Source organism: Tinamus guttatus, unplaced genomic scaffold, assembly GCF_059628265.1.
Source record: "Tinamus guttatus ecotype Peru unplaced genomic scaffold, ASM5962826v1 Tinamus_guttatus_pri_ptg000027l, whole genome shotgun sequence".
NCBI classification, from domain to species: domain Eukaryota; kingdom Metazoa; phylum Chordata; class Aves; order Tinamiformes; family Tinamidae; genus Tinamus; species Tinamus guttatus.
This window is the reverse complement of record NW_028288561.1, coordinates 6,412,395-6,429,166: the sequence shown is the minus strand read 5'-3', so window position 1 is coordinate 6,429,166 and position 16,772 is coordinate 6,412,395. Positions and strand designations below refer to the sequence as shown.

Genomic DNA, 16,772 nt, shown 5'->3' with positions numbered 1-16,772 from the left:
AGGCGTCCTGAATAATTCAGCTGTATCTTATGCACTACTCACTGCTCAAGGCCTGGAGTAGGGCACTGTTGAACACTCTGGCAGCCCTCATTTAACCAAAAAAAGTTAGTGATTCTGCCTACACGACATTCATCTGAAGCCACTTGTGAGGATGGGAGCCCTTAAACAAGAAGGTGGCATCAATGTGCTCAGCACTAAACATAGAAAATTCAGCTCTGATTCCCTTCTCCTGTGCAGTTCCTTAAGGATCCTAGCCTGTCTCAGAGTTAACAAGTCTCAAGCTACGACTGCAAGATTTAGCACCTTAAATCCTCTACTCAGCAGTTTAATTAATTAGGACCAACTTCTTTGTATTAATGAGGTGCTGCTGTTTGGTCCTGCCCTGCAGGAACATTCTGAATCTTTTAGCAGTGGATAAAAGAGCCTGGCCTTATGTGACCAGTGCTGCCCTGTGTGCAAGAGCAATCAGAAGCGATGCAGTTCCAGAGGAAAGTGTAAAATGTCCTGCAGAAAGCAGGAATTAAAAAACAAAACACCACTATTGCATGGATTTGTTCTTTCCCAATTCCCTGAAAATTGTACAACCTGAAGTCTGAGTCTGTCCCTCCCAAGTCCTTCTTCTTCCTGCTATCTGCAAAAATAGCCACTGTTCCCTGAAGCCTGCTGACCGCACTGATGTCCTGCTGCAGTGAGTTCCCCATGAGCACTGTGCCCAGCCTGAAAGAGCCACCTCTGCCCTCTCCAGTGTGTCCCCTCTTAGGCCTTTTATTGTGAAAAACAGTGAAGAGAAACTGCTGAGGTACCAGCTCTGAACTTTCCATGTTCCCAAGCCAGAGTGATTTACAGTAAAACATCTTCTTTAGTCCAAGGAACACTTTAGAAGGAAGAGCTGCAAATCAGTGATGTTTTCCCTTCACATCAGCCTTGCTTACAGAGCCACTGTGGAAGTGCACTACTGTAGACACAAAAGCTCCTTGTTCACCATTTACCAGGGAACTAATATATGTTTTTTTTTTTTTTAACCTTCTCATCCAAAAGAAAATTGCCAGCATGGAATGAATAGAATTTTTCAAGACTGCTTAAAGGCCCAAGTCCAAAAAAATTGTTAGATGTGTTAAAAAAATTTAGCAGCTTATAGAGACAAGCACTACTCAGACTGAATAATGAAACCAAACCTGGTCTTTCAGGTTCAATATCTTCTTGCTGAAGTTCATCTGATGCTCTTTTTGGCCTGACTACAGAACACAATAGTCTTTATCCAACAGATGCACTGAAGGAAAAGGTTTGACTCCTGCAGAAACATCAATTCAGAATTACAGGACAAACTTGCTTCCTTCACTAAGTTCTGCGGTAAGAAATCTTCTGGTCGCTGTTTGGTTGCTGAAATATTTCATTTGCCTCTGGCAGCCACTAAAGATACTGTCACATCCAGAAACACGTGGACTGCCCAGTCTCTCGTGCCTATGGAAATCAGGGATAGCCACACTAAGCTCGCTGAAATAAAACTAGTGTAAGCAGAAGCAGATTATAGGACTGCATAAGTTCAGTTTCTCAGGGTTCTTCAGAAACCGGGGTGCTCTGAAGTGTCAAATAAACCTTTCAGGGCTACAGAACACACTGCAGGGCCAACCTGTGTTCACACACAGACTCAACCTTCCACATTTCATTCCCATTTCATTCCTCCTCTTCTCTAGACACCAAAAAAGAAACATGCAGCTTTGCAGGCAGGGTCACAAATCCCCTTGCACAAACTAGTTTGTCTTGAAAGAGGGGGCCGATCCCGCAACGTGCTCCGCAGCACCTCTGGCAGAAGCAGCTTCTTGCTCTCCCTCAGCTCCTGCACGCGGCGGGTCCTCCACGTCCCTCCAGCTCCCAGGGCTGCCCCGAGGGCTGCAGAACCAGGAGGGCTCCCTGCAAGGCTGAGTCTGCTCCGCTCCACCCCTCGCCCGCCCACGCCTGCCCTCTGCCACTCACGTCTATGCCGTCCTTGCCAGATGGTCCAGGGGGTCCTCGGGGTCCGGGCGGGCCTTGGGGTCCTACTCTCTAAAGGGTTGGGAAGAGAGACAGAAGAGTTTATTTTTGCATCAGAAGGGATACACAGGGAAAAGCAACGAGTGAGCAGGTCCCACAGCCCTAAGCCTAGATCTGCACTGCGCCTCCAGCTCCCGGGTCACCCTCCGGCCTGGGGGAACTCAGGGCTCCCAGTCTGTTCAATGGAAGGATTTTACTGGGAATTAGACCTGGCTGAGGGAAAGCAAATGGATTTGGTAACATATGATTTGATTCCCAGTGGCTATAGGCACACTTGGTTTGAGGTAAAGAAGGGGATGCAAAACCTAAGGAAAAGAGGCACAGTGCTTGGTATTAAAAATGGCATTCACCGTGCCTGTCCGATGGGGCGACGGAAGAGCCAGACTGACACAGCTCTAGGCAGAAAGACATCAGAAAAGCTCAGCGAAGGAGAAAAGGACAGTCTCCCTGAGCAGGATGCTGAAAGAAAACCTGGGATTTTGGAGGAAGCCTGAGGTGGGGGGGAAAGAAAAAAAAAAAAAAAAGAGTCCAATAAATGACTTCTCTATGGAGAGGGCTCCAGAGAGCAGCTTGCCGTAGCTTCAGTGAACAAAGGTCTCATTGTGGAAGCAGCGACGAGGGCAGCTCTGAATTCCCCGGCCAGACGGCAAAAATTCCTCTTCAACTTGGTGAAAAACCTCAGGAGTTACTTCCCCAGGTTACATAGTAATGCCACGCAGGGAAGTTTGATACAGCTTCACATGCTTTAAGTGAACCAAAATTAAACATGCTATTATTTCACAAGCGTAAAATATAAAAATTGGCAAATTGAGGGCGGGAAGAAGAAATTATCTGATTCAGGTGAAGAATCAGATTGTAGGAGATCCTACTCTCATTGGCAGCTCATTGCTTCATTGAAAAAGAAAACTTTCTCTTATATCAACAGCTCTCCTTTCCCAAAGGCTTTTCTCCCAAAGCTGCTGTCCTGAATGGGAAGACAATTCTTTGAGAGAAAGTGGTTTGTTCTACACAACAGCCTACCTAGGGGTACAACACAAACCTATTTGCTAAGCACTTCTTTGTGTGTAACAGCACAGCAGCATGCACGTTATAAATACAAATAACTTCAATAATCCACTTATTGCCACATGCATCCTGCAGGCACAAGATGCACAGACTGCAATGGGGGTTTTCCCTTACAGAGCTGTTTTTGGAGCATAAGGTGTAAATGCAGATCCCTACCTGTGCTGCCGCCGTGGACAGGAGCTGCCAAAGGAAGAGAAGCCCAAGAGCGGTGGATCCGGCCATGGTGCCCGGGCTGTGCCGCGGTGCAGCTCTCCAGGGCAGCCAAGCCCGCTCTCTCCTCCAGGGTCCAGCAGATCCCTCCTTCTCCTGCGGGATCTCAGCTTACAAATGAGCCTCCCGGCCTCCAGATAAACCTGCGGCTCCAGATGGAGGGGCCGAGCTCAGAGTAGAGCGAGCGAGGAGGAGGAGGTGGGAGAAGGAGGGGGCCCAACCGCAGGCGGGCACCAAGGCTCTCATTCATAGTCCAGCCTCAGGAAAACAGGGAGCAGAAGGATGGGCTGGAATCACCTCTTTGGAGCTATTGGAGGCTGTAGCACACAGCACAGGAGTAAAATTTAAAATTTAGCTGCTCTACCTGGGAGTAAAGATGTTCCTTAGGTCACACTTGGGCCATTTTTCAGAGCCCATTACCACCTTAGTGCTGGGGAGGTAAAGGGCAACGCAAACGGAGAGCTGCTCTGCACCCAAGGATCTGATTTCAACAAAGAAACGAATAGAGACGTAAAAAACTCCAGAGAAATGTGCTCGCTGCTTTATGAGATGGTTTATTATCTCCTCCTGTGTCTTCACCTCTATTTTTTTCTGTTTGTTTTCAGGAATATTCACAGAATACTAGACTGATTTCTGGAGAAAGTGAGGAATCCCGACCAGAGAAGATAAGCACAGACAGGGGTGAAGAGGAAGCTGAAGAAACACTCACAGAGCCACAAAAGCTAAGAAAGATCTTCCTGAGAAGTATCTGCAAGAAAAGAACATGATGACACAGCTCTCAGGGAGGTGATGCCAAAGAGCAAAACGGTAATGAAGGAGCAGAAATAGCTTCATGCTTCTCTATCAACTAAGTTATTTCATCGAAAGCAGGGCTTGGAAGGGGAGAGGCAGTGGAAAGAGGCACCACGACAGTGATAACACAGCTTATTTGAATGAAACAACTTTTTTTTTTTCTTTTTTTTTTTTTTTAAATAAAAGCTTTCAAGCAGCAGGAAGTTATTTGGATCACAGGAGGGAATCGCACTTTGACAAGAGGCTTGTTCAGCAGCAGACTGGAAGCACAGACAGAGCAAGGATTCAGCGGGAGAAATGGCAGGGCAGAAACGGAAAAGCAAAGCTCAAAGTGAAATACTAAGTTTCAGCTCGGCAGCCTTAAGGGAGATTTACATGAGCAAACAGCCTGCCCAGCTCCCCAGCAGCCAATATTCCAACACTGACAGAGGGAGGGAGGACTCTGAGATACTCGGATTCCAGAAGAAAGTGTGTGTGTGTGTGTGTCTTCACATGTTCAAAGGGCTTCCAGGTAGAGTGAATCTTTATTCCCTTGACCCCACAGGGCAAGCAGAGCGGTGAAGCTGCAGGAATCGCTTCACACAGAGCTTGTACCTCCGGCTTCAACCCCAAGATCAAATGATGGCAAGAGAAAAAGCCAAGTCAAGCCAAGTTCCTCGGTTCCACTGCTGTGGGAGGGCTGCTTCCCTATGGTACCGCTGCCGCCGTTCCAGAGAGCTGGAAGAGGCAGCTCATGGCACAAGTGATGGGAAGAGCAGAACAGCACTTATTCTCCCACTTCAGGAAAGAAATAAAACAAAGGCACAATAAACTGCTTTAATATCTGCAAAGCAGCTCACTGGGAAGTCAGCCAGGAGCTGCAGCCTGCCAGCACAGTAGCAACATGCACTTATTGGGCGAGATGAGGGAGGGATGATATTTTCAGCGTAAGGAGTTTACTTAAGTGATGACACCGCAGTCACAGTGATGAGCACACGCAGCTGGAGGCTCCAGCAGCTTTAATCTCTGCACGTCGCTCACAGAAAGTCAGGGCTTGGAGGACTGGTTTGCCACAAGGTGAGCCCAGCCTGAGCTCCGCTTTACCTGCCGTGCTTGGGAATGTTGGATGGGCCCAGCTAGCTCTTTGGGCATGCCCAAGCAATAGGAGATAGCTGCAGCACGCAGTGCTGGGACTGATACACGGTGCTTTCCAAGATGAAAAAAGTGGAAACTAGTATGCATTGAAATCATGCTTTAATAGGCAACATTAACACAGACTCCATCATACAGCTCCAAGTGATGGAAAACACATCCTGTGAGCCCACCGCAAGCATCTACAACCAAAATTCTGCACCTGATCATGGCAGGGAACAGCCTGCGACCGCAGACTAAGGTCCTCACGGAAATCTCATTAAAGTGAATAAACAAGCTGCACACGACCATACAAGATTCATAATCCATTCCATTCACAATGGAAACTTCATTAAATAAAAAAGCCTGTAAATCTGTACAAAAACTATCATTAACAATTTCTTATGAATCTTTTATGAAAGATTTTTCACTCAGCATGTTAAAGTACTTATAGCTGCAGTTAATTGTATTTATATTAAACACCATTTTTCCATAAAATGTTTTTTTAAAAAAAATATTTAAGCCTTTTTCCAGCCTGAGTGTGACTATGAGCATTAAATGATCTCCTTAACTTTGAAGGCTTTTATTCCTCCACACACGTTTGTGGCATTCTCCATCAGGGCATACAGACTGGGAAGGTAAATCACAGATCAAATTCCTTGAGAGATGAAGCTTCTTCAGAAGCAGAAAGAAGAGAAATATGAACATTTCACGGGCTACTGCATCAGCTTTCTGGCAAGGGGGAAGCCACCCACCCTCTCCTACACAAAGCGAACAGCACCTAAAACCCCCAAGGCTAAAACACACAGTCTGAGCAAACATCAAGCCCAGCCCTCCTGGCTGCTAGAATGGTTTCCTTTACTTCACGAAACAGATCCCTTCTTGTAAATCTCCAAGAGCAAAAGTGCGAAATTGTTTAATACAACATTCAGCCAACTCTGAAGGAGCATAAGTCAGGCAGAATGGCTAACAGGGGAGGTCAGTAAGGCAGGCAAATAGCTGGCAAGGTCTCAGATTAAATTATCTAGGACCGTAAATAAATGAACCAGACAAGTTACTCCCTCCAATTAAATAGTCTCAATTAACAGCTCCACAACAAAGCCCCAGTGATTTCCAGACACATCGCAGTAGAACATACCCTGGTTGTCTGACATCCTGATCATTAAAACATCTGCCATAACTGGAAAGTTGTTTAAATTTGCCACATCCAACTTCCTGCAATGGGTCTGCAGAAAACATAAGCAAAGCTACTTAACTGCAAATTCTGAAAAGATGTAAATATAAACAATTTGGCAATTGAGAAAGGCCTTTGAACCAGCAGTGGGCATAAATGTGTGTGGAAGACTCTCAAAGGCCTGGAAGTGGTGATAAACCCTGGGAAAGAAAAGCTCCAGAGAGCTCCAAGCAAAGTCTGAAGGTTTTACTTTTCAAAACAGGTAGACAAGCCATGCACTCAGCCCCTCTTGCTAAGTGCTTCCGGCAACTTCTGATGAGGAAAAAGGGAATAAATTATTCAACACTTTGCAAAACAGGGAACAATATCTATACACAGATGTTAATACTGGTCAGATAGTCTAAAGGTACCTCTTTATGATGCGCTAAGATCAACTCTATTTTCTTACAGGAAGAGAAGGGCAACTACACTCTTACATGCATGCAAAGTGCATGTACTCATTTCTTTTAGGCAAATGCCACAAAAAGTACAATTTCTGCCCTAAGCAGCAGACACACAGCACCTTTGACAGGAGTAAAGAAGCCTTCAGTGAAGGCACAGATTTCCAAAGTAACAGACAGAACTTATACAGTAATAGAGAGAAAGCAAAGCAGCTCATGCTGTCTGTCCTGCACTAAAAATATTGTACATCGATTTACATGATTAGATCAAACAAGAAAACAGATTTATTTTCCTCTTCTCTTTAAAAATGGACATACCAGAAACAAAGCAAAGTGCAAAAATCACTGTTTATCCCAAATAGTCGTGAATATCGGATAAAAAACAACAATAGGACACAGTCCATCCATGAAGATGATTAAATTAGACTTTACCTTTTTAGGATAAGCAAGGGCTAGTTTTCAAAGTCACTACAAATGATTAAAGAAAAAGGGTGAAAGGTGAAGGTCAGACTGCATTTAACCAGGACGAGTCAAAGGAAATCTGTTTTCCCCTATATCTCTGCTATCTGTATCACCAAAGCTGGTTACAGCAGTTAAAGCAGGCTCTTCTCTGCCTGCTCCAGTGCTGCTGCCACACTTGGCTCACTCTGTCCCTACCTGCTCTTCATCAGGTCCTGCTACTTGCTGAGAGTTATCTCCTTTTTGTACTACAACCTCAGCACTGTCTTGCTCAGGACAAATGGTTGCCACGCTTTGCTCAAGTCTCTCTTGATCTTGGTTCTTGTCTGTGGCTTTTGCTTGCGTGTTTTTGTTCACATTTTCTTCCACCTTTTCATGCTGTTCTACCCTGTCTGCCTCACTCTGGCATCCCGGGAGGACACTGTTGCAGTGGGGCTGGTTGCTCTCGGCTCTGACTTGATCTCCATCTGACTCCAGGTCATCGCTTCCTGGAGAAATGCAGTCCATCTTGGAAACCTTGTGCTCAGCTGTGGACTCCACAACCCCTCCTTTTCCATCACCACCAGAGTTCTCAGTGCTCTCTTCCACTCTCTCTGCCTTTTTTTCACTGATCTTTCCCTCCTCCGTCTCAGTGTTTGCAACGGGTGTATTTGAGGGGGCACTAGGAGGAGGGGGCCTCACGTTCAGGTTAATGGCCAAGGTGCATGTTTTGCCTTTCTGTGCCCCTTTATCAACTTTCCTCCGCTTTACAGCTGCATCAGCTACCTCCAGTGCTGTTGCGCCTCCAGTGCTCACTGTTTCTTTTTTAAGTATTTTCTGGTTCTCTTCTGTCTGCAGGACTGGAATGGAGGAGGGGATTTCTGCATCAATTGCACATTCTCCTAGATTACGGGAAATTTTTTCAATATCAGGAGGGCTTTTCTCCTGCTCACTGTGTTTATTGTCTGCCTTACTTGCATCCAGTTTTCTCTTCTTGCTCTCCTTGGTGCTATCACTCTCTGCAGCACTCTGCACTTCTTCAGCCTCATTGTTCAAATCCTTCTCCTCATGTTGTGCAAATAGAGGGTCTTTCTCTTCTTCACCGTCCCCTCCCTCCAAAACACGTTCATTTAACTTCTCTTTTAGGTCTTCCTGATTCACTTCTTCAGGCTGTAAGTCTGAACTTACATTTAGACCATCTTCATTATCTCCAGCTTTCTGCTCCTCCTCTAGCAACCGATCCTTCTGATCCTTTTCCACAGACCCATCACTTTTTGTACCAGGAATTTCCCCTTTACTTTCATCCTTTTGGCACGGTTGTGCCTTAGCTGAGCGGGGTCTGTACTTCAGCAGTTTGTCTCGCGGCGCCCATACAAAGCTGCTCTGAGGCTTGAAGTGTTGCCAGGCATAGTAGACAAGTTCTCTTCTCTTCCGTTTGCTTCTGACAGTGAACAGAAAGTAATCCAAGGCACTTCTCTTGACATTTGGTAGCGTCTCCTTAACAAGAGTTTCTGTTAAGAAAAACTTCACCAACTGCACTTGATAGTCTTCGTATCCCATCTCCCCCAGGCACTTCAGGATGCGAGTAATGCGCAAATTGTTGTGGCTAAACCTGAGGGAAACAGGCAAAGTTGTTAAGGGGTAGTCTTACCTGTCTGCAGTCACACTGAACCTCAGGGTTACAAAGTATTTTGTATATTGTTAATCATCATCTATTAAAGAATGTTTGCAGATGGGAATGGGAGTATAGACTGGCTTACTTTTAAAGCACCTACTGCAGCTGTCTACTTTCAGAAGTACCTTCCTAGCCCTCCTTGGTCTGCTTGCATTAAACATCTCAACTGCTTGGAAAGGTTCTGGCTTTCTGCATCATCCATCAGAAGATAACAGCCACCATATTGGGTCAGACACATAAGTCCACGCAGCCCAATATCCTGTCCCTGATGGTGGCCTGCAGGGTAAGCCTGTAGAAGAGTATAAAAACACAGGCATGTGAGGATGCTTCCCTTGATGCTTCCAGAGCTTAACTACTTAGGGACCTAGGCTAGACACGGAGTTTTTCTATTTGACAGTCCTCAAATTGATTTTTCTTCTGTATGTGCAGTCCTTTTAGGGTCCCTTTTAATATGGAAGTATGGACTATTAAGGGTCAATACTATCACTGTGTACCTACAAAAACACAACATCGACAAATTACAGAGCACTTTGCAAAGAAAGACTCAAAGCATTTCACTGGCCTCAAGATAGCTTTATAAACAATCAGGGAAGCATGAAGCATATGTAAAAACACTCCTATATTACAGCTTAAGAGGATCACCACAAAGGCAATTTGGCTACCTGTAAAAATTGCCTCTGAGACAGAGGTAAGATAAGAATAATTTTGCTAGCTGACTTTTCTATCAACAAAAGCAACCATTTCTGAAGAGCTGACAATTTTCTCAATTTCGTATGATTTTTTTTTCCCTTCGCAAAACATGTCTGGCTATGATAAGTGCCCAGTAATACAGAGACTCACCGGTTCAGGTTTTGGAATCGTTCAGCCCAATTCTCTGCTCTTTTAAGCTCTCCAGTTTTCTGATTAGTCAGAGTGATTCCATAAAAACTCAACATGAGCTGATAAGCACGTTCAAACCTTTGCATAACATCACTGGACTTCTTAAAGGCCTAAAAGGCAAGAGACACCAGGGAATAAATGTAGCAACTAGCTGTAACTTTTTTTTTTTTTTTTAAATGACCTCTGAATAATGAACAAAAGTTGGTTCTATCAGTAAGTACATGATTTGTTGCTGTAGCTACTGGCACACTCAAGACAGTCAAATGTCACACTTAAAAGCACTTGTGTGAGATCTGTTCACAGGAGGGATTGGAGGAAAAAAAAAAAAAAAAGTAAAGGCACCTAGGGAAAATCCTAATGACCTGCAGGTAAAAATAAATACCTCTATTTCTTGACGTGTGAGTGGTCTGGCATGCCAGTTCATCCCATGTTCACGTAAAGGGAATAACCTGAAGAGAAAGAAATTTTCTGTCCAGAAGATGAAAAAACAACATCCAATCCAGGTTGTCTATTCCAGTAAAATTAACAAGGATTTCAATAACTGCTATAAAAGGCCTCTCTAGAAAAGTTCACATCCTTACAGACACAGAAGTTTACCATATGGCAAGTAAGTTCCTCCCATCAAAATAAATAAGATGAAATAAATCTAAACAAAGGTGCTATCAGCAGACTTGGCTTATTGGGACCTCTCTCGTTGCCACTGTGTCTTGTTCTGCAGCACACTGGAAGACCAGGCATGACAGATCTGTCACCATAGCTGCAACAGAAACCTGAGCCTTCAGGATATCCAGCTCGTTGCTTCCACAAGAACATAACTCACAAAAGTAAAGTGAGCTCAAGTCTGACTCAGGGGTGACTCTGGACCTCTTGGGAAGCTGAATTCAGGAACATATATGCTATCAGTTGTGAAGAGAAGAACCATATTATGCAGGGGTTTACCACTGTATGTAAGAATGATTTTCTTCAAGAATTTCATAGTTGTCCCACCAAGACTCAAGAAGACGTTCAATAGGCAAACCTAAAGAGAAAGAAAGAAATAAATGAAAAGTAAATTTAAAGTTAATCAGACCAGAGTCAGGTGTTAGCATGTACATATCAGTTTATGTAATTAGACGGGTGCTTTAAGGAGTCAGAAAAAAAAGAAGTCTAGATTTCTATCAGCAAACAAAAAAATGAAGGAATATTTGGCACAAACAAGGAGGAAGTGGCAAATTCTGCCTTTTAAAAGGGAAACGCCTCTGCACTTTTTATAGTTTTCCATCATGGATCAGTTACTCTTTGACCTATTGAAAGAGGCACAGTACAGATGCACTGAACTTAAGCAAGGTACTCACCATGGGGCCTAAAAGAAACCTCATTTCTGTAAAAGCTCAAGTTCCACATCTCTTCCTCCTCATCACTTTCTGGTTCTACCAAACCCTGGAGATGAGAACAAACAATCAAAGAGTAGCAATCTCTTAAAATGCAGTATCCACTCAAACACTTCCTGAATTTCCTCATGTTTCCACCATCAGCTGAGGAATCAAGACATGCTTTGGGCAACAGCTTATTTGTTATGCACTCACAAGAACATCACCCCTTATCCCCCACAAGTTAAATTCTTAGAAGTTCTGAGCATGTCAAAATAAAGACAAAACCATGTTCTAAAACCCAGGAAGTTATCTTTAACTTAGCACTTGATGAGGAAGAGCCCTGAGAACACACACATACCGGGTAGCGACGTCTGTATCTCTGCAAGTCTTTCGCTGCATTCCAGTTGCGCCTGCCTAAGAACTAGAGAAGAGAGACACATCAACGACCCAGAATTAAAACCTCTCCTGCATAAATGCCACTGGCTGAAATCCGCATCTCTAACAGTTGTTCTTCTGCCTCCCACTTTCTTGCACCCCACCCCCATCTTGCACTTCCAGCACCCGTACAAGCAGCCAGTCTGATACTGCAGTTATTTTCTTGCCTTCTTGATGGTAACTTCCAGCTAACAGGATTTTGCACCATTTCCTTTAAACATTTTTTTTCTTATTAACCAGAGTCTTAATGTTTTATATTTATCCTTTATTGCAGATGGGTGTTTTCTGACAAGCCATAAGCATGGAAATGGTCAGAACTACCCAAAAAGCCATTGATATTTTCTTTGTTAAGTCCAAGGCTTTAAAAAGAGAAACCAAGTCCTTTTTCTCTCAAAAATAGTCACCATATACCCTAGACAGGACAGAGTTCGTACTTTAAATTGTAGAATTCAAAATATAAAAAGATCACTTAAAATCAGGATTCTTATTCCTTCTAGGCATTACTGAAGTACAATTTTATTTATCTTTGCTTTGTGCTCCAGAGCAATCGGCCCGCATCATGTCAGTTTAAACAAAGAAAGATAACAAACATGCAGGATCACACTAGATATTTTACTGTGTTCTCATAACAATCTTCATCTTGGTTACTCATCTTTCAAGCAAGTAAATTTTACTTCAGACCTAACTGAAATCCCCTCCAAGATAACAGTGACAAATTTATTCTTCTTTGCACCTACAAAGAAAAAGCATTTAACATGAAAGGCAACTAAACTTGTCAAATAAAGCAAGAATATACATAAAATGAGGATTCTGCCAGCAAGGATTCATATGATTCTTATTAGTTGCCAAGTGACAGATCTACATAGTTACAGATGAATTCAGACAATTTTGTTCATAATTCAAATTACTGTAAAAAGTTCACCTGACAGCTAGGTGTCAGGTTCTTCCTATTACCCAGATGTGCTAGATTTGTTCCAGATCTCACACCAATGAAGTATTTCTAACTTAAGTGGCACCTGCAAACCCAACAGTGTAAAACATGTTTTAAAAAATGTAGCAGTTAGACCTAACTCACAAAGAACAGTTCCATCACTTCCTCGAGCTGCATGACACCATTTAAGATGCATTTTAACCAAATGAAGTGCATGTGTGTACTATCTCAGTGAGGAGAAAGCTTTTGTTAAAATTCACAGGCAGGAGAGAGGCTTAATCTTGTTGGGTTGCTGAAACCTCTTGCCCCAAACCATGAAAACCTTTAAAATCGTTCCAAAATGTCAAGTCAGACCCATCAAAACAAGCAAGGCTGCTCGTGACCAGGAGGACCTGCCCAATGCTGGAGGTCAGGGCCTTCAGTGTTGGGACCAAGTACAGGGTCTCTGTGGAACTGGGATAAAATAGGCAGATTCTTGCAAAATAAACATTTTCAGCAACCTAGAAGGAAGCAGCAGCAAATGCTCTCCTGAGTTATTTATGAACTGCATTTGATACTTTCTGATCTCCTTGACCCAGAGAAAAATAAAAACCTAAACCACATGCAAGTGAAGAGTGATCACTGATTTGATTAATTATTAAGGCAGGAAGTGGATTAGATTTTGTAACATCTTCTAGTAATGCAGCTCATCAGCCCTGCTGATTTCTAGTACTTTCAGTTTATGAAATACATAAACTGGGAAATACATTTGCTGGGAAAGCAAAACTTTGTCCACAGAGGGAGGTCATCTATATGCAATTTTTAAAAGTTACATTTAAAATATACACATTTACGCACCATGACCCTCTCATATTTCTGTGACAGGAATGAAGTAGATACTGCTGGACTTTTGTTTTTGTTGAATATCTAAAATAATGCCTGTCTACATAGCAATACATCTCCATTTTACATGGCAACGCAGACTAGAACAGGTGGGAGAAGTTTTCCAAACCCCATGGCCCATGGGACTGGATATGAGTGTTTGGACTTCTAATCTACCCAAACTACTAATGAAGAAATTCAGCCAAGCATAAAAATTAGAAATTTCAAACAAACAAAAATAGACTTTGCTACAAACTTAACTCTTGAGAAGAACAGTAGCAGGCTGCAAACAAAATGAGAAATAGGTTCAGCCAGAAGAAGTCAAAAATATTCTTTGTTCAAGATGTAAGCAGGAAACAGGATTTAAAAATTCATTATGCTTTTGATGATAAAAGTTTTTAACTTCAAGGATGTAATCTCAATATCTCTGGAATCAATTACAGATTTGCTACCAGTTACAGATGAATCAACTTCCAGATGTTCTTTATATCTAAATTTCTAAAATACTGCCATTTAGCAAAGCTAACACAGGCTAACGGCAGGCTCCAGATCTGAAGGATCGATTTGCAGGGGAGCAGCTGCAGGCACAGAGATAGATGCAGGGCAAGACTGCAAGGAACACAGAGGAGAGGCAATAAAGCTTGGAAAGAAGCTGGATCCAGGATAGAGACACTCTGGAACAAAGTATTAGAGGAAATAGGACAGAGAAGCAAAGAGAAAACTCAGTCCCTCATTTAAGCAGGTGTCCCTGGGTCTAAACTTCTGCCCAAGAAAACAAAACCTTCCCTTTCTTCCAGATGTGAGACAAACATGCACACAAATTTCATAATCTTGTGCTTCTAAGTTAGACTTGCATGTTTCTCACAACATTGATAAGCAATATTAGAATAGTTCTACTTCCAACACGTCAATCATAACATGTATTGCTACTGGAAGCGTGTGAGAAAAGCAGAGAATAAAGTCAGGTGAGGATAACGTGACCTGCGTTTGCCTGAGAACTGGTAGCCAGCTGCAAGTAAAGGAGAGGAAACAATGTGCAGATTATCTGTCAGACACAGAAACAAGAAGGAAAACAGCATCCTGGAAGAGCAGCTGAGTAAGTGTAATCTTTAGTTCACCGAAAGTTATGGGAATGCAGGAGGCAACAGGACTTGTTGTCCTGCAGCTCTAAGCAACAGGCTACAAACCTCATGCTTTACAGTTTGCGGAAAGGTAACCTTTTAAAATCAGCTTAAATGCCAAGATTTTCAATCCTCTTTCTTAGAGGCTAAAGGCATTCAAATAAAAGAAAAAAAAAGACAAAAAAAAAGAAGACTCAAGTGCAAGAATCCCTGATTGCAAATATGCAGCATTTGTGTCATGTAAATACAAAAGGAGAATTTCAGGTAATTTTTGAAATTAATTAAGTGTAAGTAATAATAAAAAGCCTGAACACTGCATAAAAACTTTAACAGCTTCAGGAATAAAGAATACCATCTAGACTGAAGGGAGAAGAATTAGAATTAGGGTGGTAAAAAACAGAAACAGGAACTAGTCTTGGAAACCGATTCAAGCCTTTGGACAGCTGTAGAGGCGCAAACAGACCAGATTTGCAGTTTCTTTTCCTATTTATTCTCACCCCCCTCAAAAATTTTTCAGGCACTGTCAGACAGTGGTGACTACTCTTTTGGCATCAAAGAAAAAGCTGTTCTTTAAAGATGCAGTGCAATATTGCAGGGCCACACACCTCAGGGACAGCGTCCGCTGTAAAGCAAAGTCTGAAAACTCCATTCACTGGAGTGAAAAAATGGTCACTGCATTTCCTGTTGTCTCAATCCAGGAAGTGTTACTTAAAAAGAAAAGAATAACCTGGAGGTTCTAGTTTAAAACTTGTAAACTAAAGCAAAATTCCAGCAATGAACAAAAACACATGACCATGTGCCTTCAAGCAAAGAGCAGAAACCATTTCTGAGCAAGTCCCCGTCCATCCCTTCAGCATTACAGGGATTCAACATAAAATACTGGTGACTTTTCATAAATATATATGTGCACAACCAAGGTCTGGAGTAAACTCCAGGAAAGTGCTGAGACATTTACAGGCATGTCCATGTGCTACATTTAAACCTTGCTTTTGCTTGCAAAATACGGAACGAGCAGGAAATACAGAAGAAAATCATGAAGGTTTGGAGTACCATAGTGCACAGAAAAGAAAAAGAAATAAAAAAGGAGTATTTTAAAAATATATGATGCGATTTTATGTTTAATAATAAACTCCTTCAAGTGTATCAAGCTTTATCTGCCTATTTATATTCTGAGACCACGAACAAGTCCCTGAAGCAAAAGCAAAAAGGATCAGTTTCCTTTTCTCCTGAGTGGGAGGAGCTGACATCATTTTAAGGCACCAGAGACAAGTGCTCGCGTTTTGCAGTGCTACTGCGAGCACGTACAGGGTTTTTGAACGCTCCTGCTTTCACAGCTGTTCTGCAATACGCTCCCTAGAAAATAAAATGCCCAGGAGAAATTGAAAGTGATGCTTCCATCGGTTCAATTTTGAATGCAAGACCATTGGAAAGCACACTGTATATAAATAAGCCCTACAGGGAGCTGCAGGATATCGATAAACGGTTCGGGAGTTCAAAACCTGCACACACGAAAAACGAGGCGGCCACGCAGCGAACAGAGCTGATTGCGAGGCCTCCCCGCTTCCCCTCGCCGCACTGCGCGCAGCTCTCGGCCCTGAGCCCCTTCGAGGTCGCACCCACCTGGGCGCCGCCGGCCTGGCGGCCGCTCCGCCAGCCGCTCGGCACCGCTGCCGGCCCCGCGTCCTGCGGCTCGGCCCCGGCCGTCGGCTCGCCGCTGCTCTCCTCCTCCTCCTCCTCCTCATCGTCATCTTCCTCGTCGTCGTCGCCGCCGCTCTCCCAGGTGGAGTCGTAGCCCCACAGGGCCGCCTCGTCCCGCGCCTCCCCCGCGGCGCCGGGCCAGGCCGCCATGGGAGCGCGCGGGGAGCGCAGCGCCGCCTCACAAAGCGCCGCGCGCGCGCGGCAGGGCGGGAAGAGGAAGCTCCGCCCCCGCCGCCCACCGCTGCGCCGCATTGGCGCAACCCCGCCTCGCCCCGCCCCCGCGCCACACCCCATTGGCGCAGAGTGGCCAACGCCCCGCCCCTGTGCCCCGCCCCCGCGCGGGGGCTGAGGCGGGGGCTCCGCTTAAGACCCTCGGTATGGCCCCTCCCGGGAGCAGAATTAATATCAACAAATAAAAACGAGAAATAAGCGATGAATTAACAAATATTACGAATACAAAAATTAAAAATATTAAAAATTATTTTTAAAGTTATGGTTAATTTTTAAATTTGTGGTTAAGACCTATGCAGATCATTACGAAGTAATCAACATTTTAATGC

The 16,772-nt window shown here is 43.8% G+C and overlaps 2 protein-coding genes across 2 annotated transcripts in view; both read right to left on the bottom strand.

Moving 5' to 3' along the window:
• The window catches only part of COL9A3 (collagen type IX alpha 3 chain), a 33,786-nt gene extending 30,249 nt beyond the window's left edge, over positions 1–3,537 (bottom strand). Inside the window, exons 1-2 of the mRNA XM_088529325.1 lie at positions 3,253–3,537; positions 1,975–2,043 (exon numbers count right to left, since the gene is read on the bottom strand). Coding sequence (XP_088385451.1) covers positions 1,975–2,043; positions 3,253–3,318 — 135 coding nt within the window. The 5' untranslated portion in view covers positions 3,319–3,537. The remainder of the gene's footprint in view (positions 1–1,974; positions 2,044–3,252) is intronic.
• Positions 3,538–6,473: 2,936 nt separating this feature from the next.
• On the bottom strand, positions 6,474–16,400 carry OGFR (opioid growth factor receptor). Its single transcript, XM_010228144.2, has 7 exons — positions 16,135–16,400; positions 11,525–11,587; positions 11,149–11,233; positions 10,754–10,832; positions 10,197–10,263; positions 9,776–9,924; positions 6,474–8,872 (listed from the first exon to the last, which is right to left on the bottom strand). Exons 1-7 carry the CDS (start codon positions 16,360–16,362, stop codon positions 7,465–7,467), a joined length of 2,079 nt encoding a protein of 692 aa, XP_010226446.2. The 5' UTR covers positions 16,363–16,400; the 3' UTR covers positions 6,474–7,464.
• Between the last annotated feature and the right edge of the window lie 372 nt (positions 16,401–16,772).

Excerpts from the sequence above, each read along its gene's own strand:
- OGFR (XM_010228144.2), bottom strand. The coding sequence starts at position 16,362 with ATGGCGGCCTGGCCCGGCGCCGCGGGGGAGGCGCGGGACGAGGCGGCC. Across the intron at positions 11,234-11,524 it reads GATACAGACGTCGCTACCCG|GGTTTGGTAGAACCAGAAAG; the intron begins GTATGTGTGTGT and ends TCTCATCTCCAG. Across the intron at positions 9,925-10,196 it reads TCACACGTCAAGAAATAGAG|GCCTTTAAGAAGTCCAGTGA; the intron begins GTATTTATTTTT and ends CTTGCCTTTTAG.